The following is a 6,855-nucleotide window of genomic DNA, read 5'->3' as shown; positions in this document are numbered from 1 at the left end:
GACTTTTGTCTACACCCAATCTCTAACCGTAGGTATTTTGCGAGTATGGTGAATGTATTTACCACTACATCACGGAGAAGTAGTTTAACTAAACGGGACAAACATCAAGTCATGTTTAATAAAAACTTAAATGAGTGATTAAGTTGCAGAGTCATTTTTAAATTTCAGATCCGATTTCTATTTGTAACCTAAAGAGTCGCCTCCCTGTTGGTCATTAGAAAGAATGCAGTTTTAAGGCACTTTGACACTGGATTCACCTTTTAAGGGGAAATTATGGTACAGCAGTGGCTGTGTGCTGGCAGCTAAATACTGCCCATCTACCTGCAGACAGCATCTTGTCAGATGGGGGCACACCCATGTGCGCTACTCTTGTGCTGTTGCTGGTCCATTAGCCAGCAGTGCAGAGGAGTCAAACTGAGTGTTAAAAACTATGGAAAGCCAATTCTTGTGCACTTTCCTGGTGCATGCAGCGTTTTGATTAATGCATTTAATGAAAATCCCACAGTCCAAAGACATACCATGGGGTTTTGGTTAATTGGTGACTCTAAACTGCCCTTAGGTGTGAATGCAAGTGTGAATGGTTGTCTGTCTCTCTACGTTAGCCCTGCATCAGGCTCATGACCTGTCCAGGGTATACCCAGCTTCTTGCCCTATGGTAGATGGGATAGGCCCCCCCCTGAAAAGGATAAGCGAAGAGAATGGATGGATGGGATGGCATTTAAGAAGAGTATTTCTGTAACAGAAACACTCTTCAGGTTACTGAGAGACAATCTTTTGTTTCTCAGTAATCTGAAGAACACACTGAAGAGTTTTTATTGGAACTGCTTCCTGGCAAAGAAACAGTCCCTGTTCTAGCTTGACAGCAGGATGTTTCGAAAATACACAAAAAGACTGGCGGTGTTTCAGGGAAGAGAATACTTTTTATAAGGTTTGTTAAAAAGAAACTTCACTGACATTAACTGAACTGGAGTGGTAACAGAAATGAAAGAGACAGAAGCAAAAACTCCCTTTTTTCCCTTCAAGGCTGCAACTCTAGGACTGATTCCCAGTTTGGAAGTGTCACTGAAAATTCCGCCAACAGTCCAACTTCCTTTTTTTATTCCAAAAAGATTGAAAACAAAACGGAGCAAATGCAACAGTTTGATTTGAGCCCCAGGCACGCATAAGATCGGAGCTGGTATGTGCTCACTGGACTAATTCATATGGCCGCATCAATCCAAATTCTAGGAATACCGCATGATGATTGCTCCCAGAGATGGGCTCGGTTTCACATTGCATCTCTGCAGGCCAGAGGGGCTTAAGGAGAGCAGCTCTGGTCATTACAGCGCCACAGGGGAGCTTGTCTGATCACAGCTCATCACCCCACACACTGTTTACATTCTGATCAGCAACACCAAGCCCCGTCATCCCCATACATATGAATGTTTATTTAGACAGCGGACCCGAACAGGATTTCATTGTGATCTCTGTAGAGGGTGACAGTGAAAACATCACTCTAGGGTTTCAGCCAGCGGGGAAACTCCTTTTCAGCAGTGTAAATACAGAAATTGCATCCTGTAAGCACAGTGGAGATGAAATCAGTATGTAGATAGTTTCTGGTTTCTTTCAGTGCAAATATTTAGTGTGCAAAGGTCTAAGCTCAAGATTATTGACTTACACAGAGATCCTAACACAGACTAGGGTTTTCTAAATAGATATCAGTTAGGTACAACAGATGGGCTTAACCGCCTCAGAATAATTTGGATTATCAATAACTCGATAATTCAGCAGAATAATGTAATTTCCCCCCCTAAAAACAAAACAAAAACAACAGGCCTTCCCTCTAAAACACAATAAACACAATTAGTAAACAGTTTATCCTGGTCTCCTCACTGATTTTGGTTAAATTATACATAAGATAGCTCCCAAATTAAAATGTATGTTTTTCAGGTCAGCTCAGGTTCTATCTGGTGTGTGTGGTCTTTGTGGTGTGGAGGGTCAACACAGCAGGGATGGAGTTCAGCTGAGGTTGCACACTGAGTTGCATGCTCGGGACAGAAAACAAAACCCTACCTACGATCCAATGAATACAAACGTCAGGTTTCTGGGTGGGAAGAGTTCTCATTCCCGTCGCTCAACTAAGGACTCCTACTGGTAAGTCATGGTTCCTGCACAGTGAGGCAGCTATCCCCTGCAGGTAATAACTGTTGTTACTGGCAGAGATTCTGCACAACTACAAACTTCAACATAGTCCCTGCCTTACCAACTTTAAAATAATACTGGCTGTTTACTGACTTACTGAGTCAAAAGAGGATCAAAGGGTGCATGTTTCAGAATGAGATTTCTGTGCGAGGGTTCTGTGTCTAAGAGCTTCACAGTCTATCCACTCCATGTCTGGTTACAAAACACAAAGATGGCGACAGTGATGACACTCAGCTTGATGCGTCATGATGGTACTTAATTGACTAATGAGTGTTGCCATCTTTTATATACAGTCACACTATTGCCGATTTCAAAAATGTAGGCTTTTAGACAACCCAACAGGTTGTGCTGAAGTACAGCAGTAGACTTTTAAGGCTATAACAATAGTTCAAAGTTATGGACGCCCCAAAACTTATTTTTTAATGTTTTGTAATTATAAAAACTCTTTAATTTAACATTACGACCCACAAGTGGACAAACTCTGTTCTAGAATCAAGTATAAGGCTACATAATAGCATCAAATCACTAAGCCCTAAGCGAGGGAGGATCATTAGGGACTTGCCTTGGCGTTTTGCAAAGCGGTCTGGTAGCTGGACGGCTTGTAGTACAACCTCTGCGATGGTTCAGTGTGTATGTCTCCTAGAAACAGCTCCTCCACCAGGTGATCCAGGTTGTGGTGCAGGTACTGCTTCTCCACTCTCAGCAGCTGCAGCTCATGCATGGCAAAGTTAAGCTCTCTGGTGCAGTCGTAGTCGCCCTCCTCGCTCACCAGCTCGTACATCGTGTTGGGTTCCCAGGCGCCCTTCACTGCCCCTCGGCAGCTGCGGTTGAGCCTCTGGCTGAGCTCTTTGTCCACGGTGGCTGTGTGATACACCATCTGGACACGATGGAGCTGGTACTCCGCCTCTGTGCCACCGCGGATGATCCAGGAGGCCTGGCGTAAGCGCAGTCGACCCCGAATCACCAGCGTGTAGATGGGTTTGGTGCAGTGGTTGTCCTCATAATAAAACTGGTGAGCCTGGAAGGTGTTGTTGGGGTAAAACCTGTAGGAGCGTGTCAGGAACTCTGGGCCTGGTCTGACCTCACAGCTGAAAGAGAGGACAGATGGCTGTTAAAAAGAAACAAAAAAAAAACCCCTTAAAAACATTTATGTTTGTGTGAAGAGCTGAGTGGTATTCATGTTCCTTGCCTTGAGTTTCACAAACAGCATGTTTGAAGTATAACCCAATTAATCTGCACAGAAGATTGACTAGCTTCAGCCTTTTTTATTGGTTGTACGTCTTTGGTTTATTCTTTTGTGAAGAGTGTCACGAGATCAGCGTAAGTTTCTGTCTGGTGGTGCATTCAGAGAAGCTCAGACATGTCAGACCTGACAGGAGGAGGCTGAAACTAATCTGTATCTATATATCTATATATAAAGAGCAAAAGCCCCACCCACTTGCTGTTGTTCTTTTTTAACATCATAACCAATGAGTTTGTCTATTACTATTTGTGTTCCTGTTTCCCCATTGTTGAGTTGCAACCATTAGTTTAAAGGAAGCCTCCAAACCACTCCCATGTGCCTGTGAACCACATCAGTGGGCGTAAAAATAAAGAAATGTGGTGAACACACATCGACTCACAGTGAAAGTAATGTAAGCTTTAATTAAACAAAAAAATAAAAAAATCACCTCCTGCTAAGAGTTTCTTACTATAATGAAGTGAAAGTAGTAGCTTGCTAGAGAGTAATGCAAACTCTTAAAGATTTTGGTTAGGGGGAAGATACAGAGAAAAGACGCCAACCTGGTGGACACCCAGTGGCCCTCCACGCTGGGAGGCATCTGCACAGTGATCCGGGCGCCATTGTGAAGGTGCTTTAGCATGTGCTGGCACTGGGAGTCTTTGATGGATCGGCCAAAGGTTTTCTCTGGATAGAGGCGACTTGAGCGGCTTTCCGAGTAGTGAAGAGAGGAACCTTCAACCCAAACTGTGGGAACAAGACGATGAGAAAACAAAGATGATGATGACGAGCCTTTACGTACAATAACAAATGTAAAACAATCAAACAGAAAATTATATTGTAAACAGCTGTTGAATTACCATTGAGCAGCGTTTGAACATCAAATGTTGGGGTCACCGAGTTTGAAAGGCTGGATAAACCACAGAGGAATCTGTTTATTCTGGCATATCTTTACCTTCTAAAAAATTACCGCTTTTAGGACAACTGGGAACGCCAATTACGCTGAGATCAAACGGAACAGCAGTCTCCCTCATGCTTTCAATCTGCCAGGCCTCTTTGAAGTGTTTAGAGGGTTTAATTTTGTCATTTTAACTCTTGTCATCGCCAGAGATTACATGGCTGCTCCAACAACCTGTAACACCTGGTATGAATGAAAATGAGCAGATCATGAGACAGGTTGAGGGCCAATTAGTGAATTTCGGCTTCCACTCACTTTTAACAACAACATTCAAACGAACCAAGACAAATGACGAAGATTGCGCCGATTTGTATGCTCAGTTCCCACACCGCCCGCGTGCCCTTGACGCACCACATGGAAAAACAATACCTTCAGCGATGGACTGAGCTTAAAGGGATAAAATGTCGGAAATGAAAGTACTTAAAAAGCCTACAGCCAGAGAAAAGCCCCGAAGCTCACATTCCCTCAAGGATTTATGCCATGTAATACTCCGATATCATCAAAATCTACCTTGAAATATGAAGACTTTGCCATGAATTCTTTCTATCAGACCAGACTTGCCTGGCAATATCATTTTAATGCCCAGGAATGCCACTGCGGTCGCCTCTGAGCTTTTAATTTGAGACTAATAACACTGAAGGAGGGAGAAAAACATCTGATTAAAAGAAGCCAAAAGCTCCATGAAGAACAAAGCTCCATCCAGCTGTTTTACACCCAGTCGGGCAGCTCCTATGAGAGCTAGCCCAGGCTTGTGTGCAAATCACCACATCACAGCACTGCTGAATGGAAACACTGGACAGTGGGAGAGACTTGATCCCCCGACTCAGCTGGTGGCATTAGTAACGCTGCTGTTTGCTGTAGCTGATCTTAAAAATCAAAGGAGACACTTCACAGTTTGCTGCATGTTATGCACGTATGTATATAAATGTTTTTTTAACACCTGCACTCGGCTTGGACCACAGCAACGATCTGAGCGGCTGCCAACAGCTTGTTTTCACTATGATGAGAGCAAAAACTAACAGTGTGCGCTTGAGAGTGTTAAAAAAGGAAACCTGGTGAGATGTATAATCTAAAACACACTTAACACTTTTATGCAACCCCTCGGGTTTAATAGCAGGTGAATTTAAGGGTTGAGCACATCCAAAAGAAAACTAACAGAAATCTAGCTGCGAAACTGTTACCCGGTTATAAATTAGGTGAATAGAACATAAAGTGGTACACCGTGCCATTATGTATTTAACAGAAGAATTTTTTAAGAGAAAATGCAAAAGCAGTTCGGGGGTGCGCTGGTGTGGAGCATTCAAGCAGGAAAGAAGTCAGAGATGATCTCAGAGAAGCTTTTGTTGCTGCCCATTAATCTGGGAAGGGCCATTTCCAAACAGTTTGAAGTCTGTCATTATGCAGCAGAAAGATTATTCACAAGTGCAAATCATTCAAGACTGTAACCAATCTTCTAAGGAGTGGACGTCCCAGCAAATTCACCCCAAGGTCACAACGTGCAAAGCTGAGATAAATTGCAAACCCCCCCCCAAACCCAAGCGCTACATCTCAGACCGCACAGGCCTTAATTAGCATGTTAAATGCTAAAAGTTCAGGACAGCACAATCAGAAAAAGAATGAACAAGTATGGCTTGTTTGGAAGGTATGCCAGCCTCTTGGCTCTAGAAAGAACAGGAAAACCACAGGACCTCTTGGGCAGTGTCCTTCAAACAGATCAGACCAAAGTGGAGATGTTTGGCAACAACACGCAGCAGCACTTTTAGCAAAAAAAAGCAAAGGCAATATAATAGAAAAAACAGCTTATATCAGTGTTGATTGAAGCTTGTTTTGCAGCTAGGACCTGGGCACCTTACAGTCATTGAGTTGACCGTGAACTCCTCTACTCTACAGTCAAATGATCCCCATGGCTGAATAGCTGAAAAAGAAAAGAATCGAGATGTTGCAACGGCCCAGTCAAAGTCCAGACCTCAACCTGATTGAAATGTTGTGGTGGAACCTTAAGAGAGTTGTGCCTAGATGAGTTCATGGAAACCTCAATGAACTGAACGAAACTGTAAAGACGAGTTGGCCAGAATTCGTCAGCAATCAAACGAGAGCCCGATCCAGTCGCACAGAGAACGATTACTTCAAGTTAAAAAATGTTAAAGATGATTCTACAAGCTAAAACCTCAGAGGGTGTACTTAGTTTGTCACACGCTTCTGCATTTTGGCTTCGTTTTTGTTAAACAATGACAGTGTAATATGTCATGTTGTGGTTCATCTGAGATTTTATTTGCTGATTTTTTTTTTTTAAATTATATCCTATATGTAAAACTAATTTTATCCATCAGTCTGCTAACATATTGTTTTCTGAAGTTTGTGCTCAGTGGAGACCCGGGGATTGTCTGGAAAACTGTGGAATAACACTATCGGATCATTTTTTCTGAGAAAAATGAAGATTGGAACGGGAATTTCAATTAGATATACTAGTTGATATTGACAGTGCTTATTTTTTTTT

At 42.7% G+C, this 6,855-nt stretch overlaps 1 protein-coding gene across 1 annotated transcript; it reads right to left on the bottom strand.

Annotated features, from left to right (window-relative positions):
* Positions 1-908: 908 nt before the first annotated feature.
* LOC102215736 (protein APCDD1-like) lies at positions 909-4,449 on the bottom strand. The gene is made up of 4 exons (XM_005755506.2): positions 4,356-4,449; positions 3,964-4,147; positions 2,744-3,269; positions 909-1,554 (listed from the first exon to the last, which is right to left on the bottom strand). The coding sequence occupies exons 1-4, from the start codon at positions 4,432-4,434 to the stop codon at positions 1,504-1,506; spliced, it is 840 nt and encodes a 279-aa protein (XP_005755563.1). The 5' UTR covers positions 4,435-4,449; the 3' UTR covers positions 909-1,503.
* Between the last annotated feature and the right edge of the window lie 2,406 nt (positions 4,450-6,855).

This window comes from Pundamilia nyererei, unplaced genomic scaffold, assembly GCF_000239375.1.
Source record: "Pundamilia nyererei isolate P.nyererei 1_Seehausen unplaced genomic scaffold, PunNye1.0 scaffold01700, whole genome shotgun sequence".
NCBI lineage: Eukaryota > Metazoa > Chordata > Actinopteri > Cichliformes > Cichlidae > Pundamilia > Pundamilia nyererei.
This window is presented reverse-complemented; position numbering and strand designations above follow the sequence as displayed.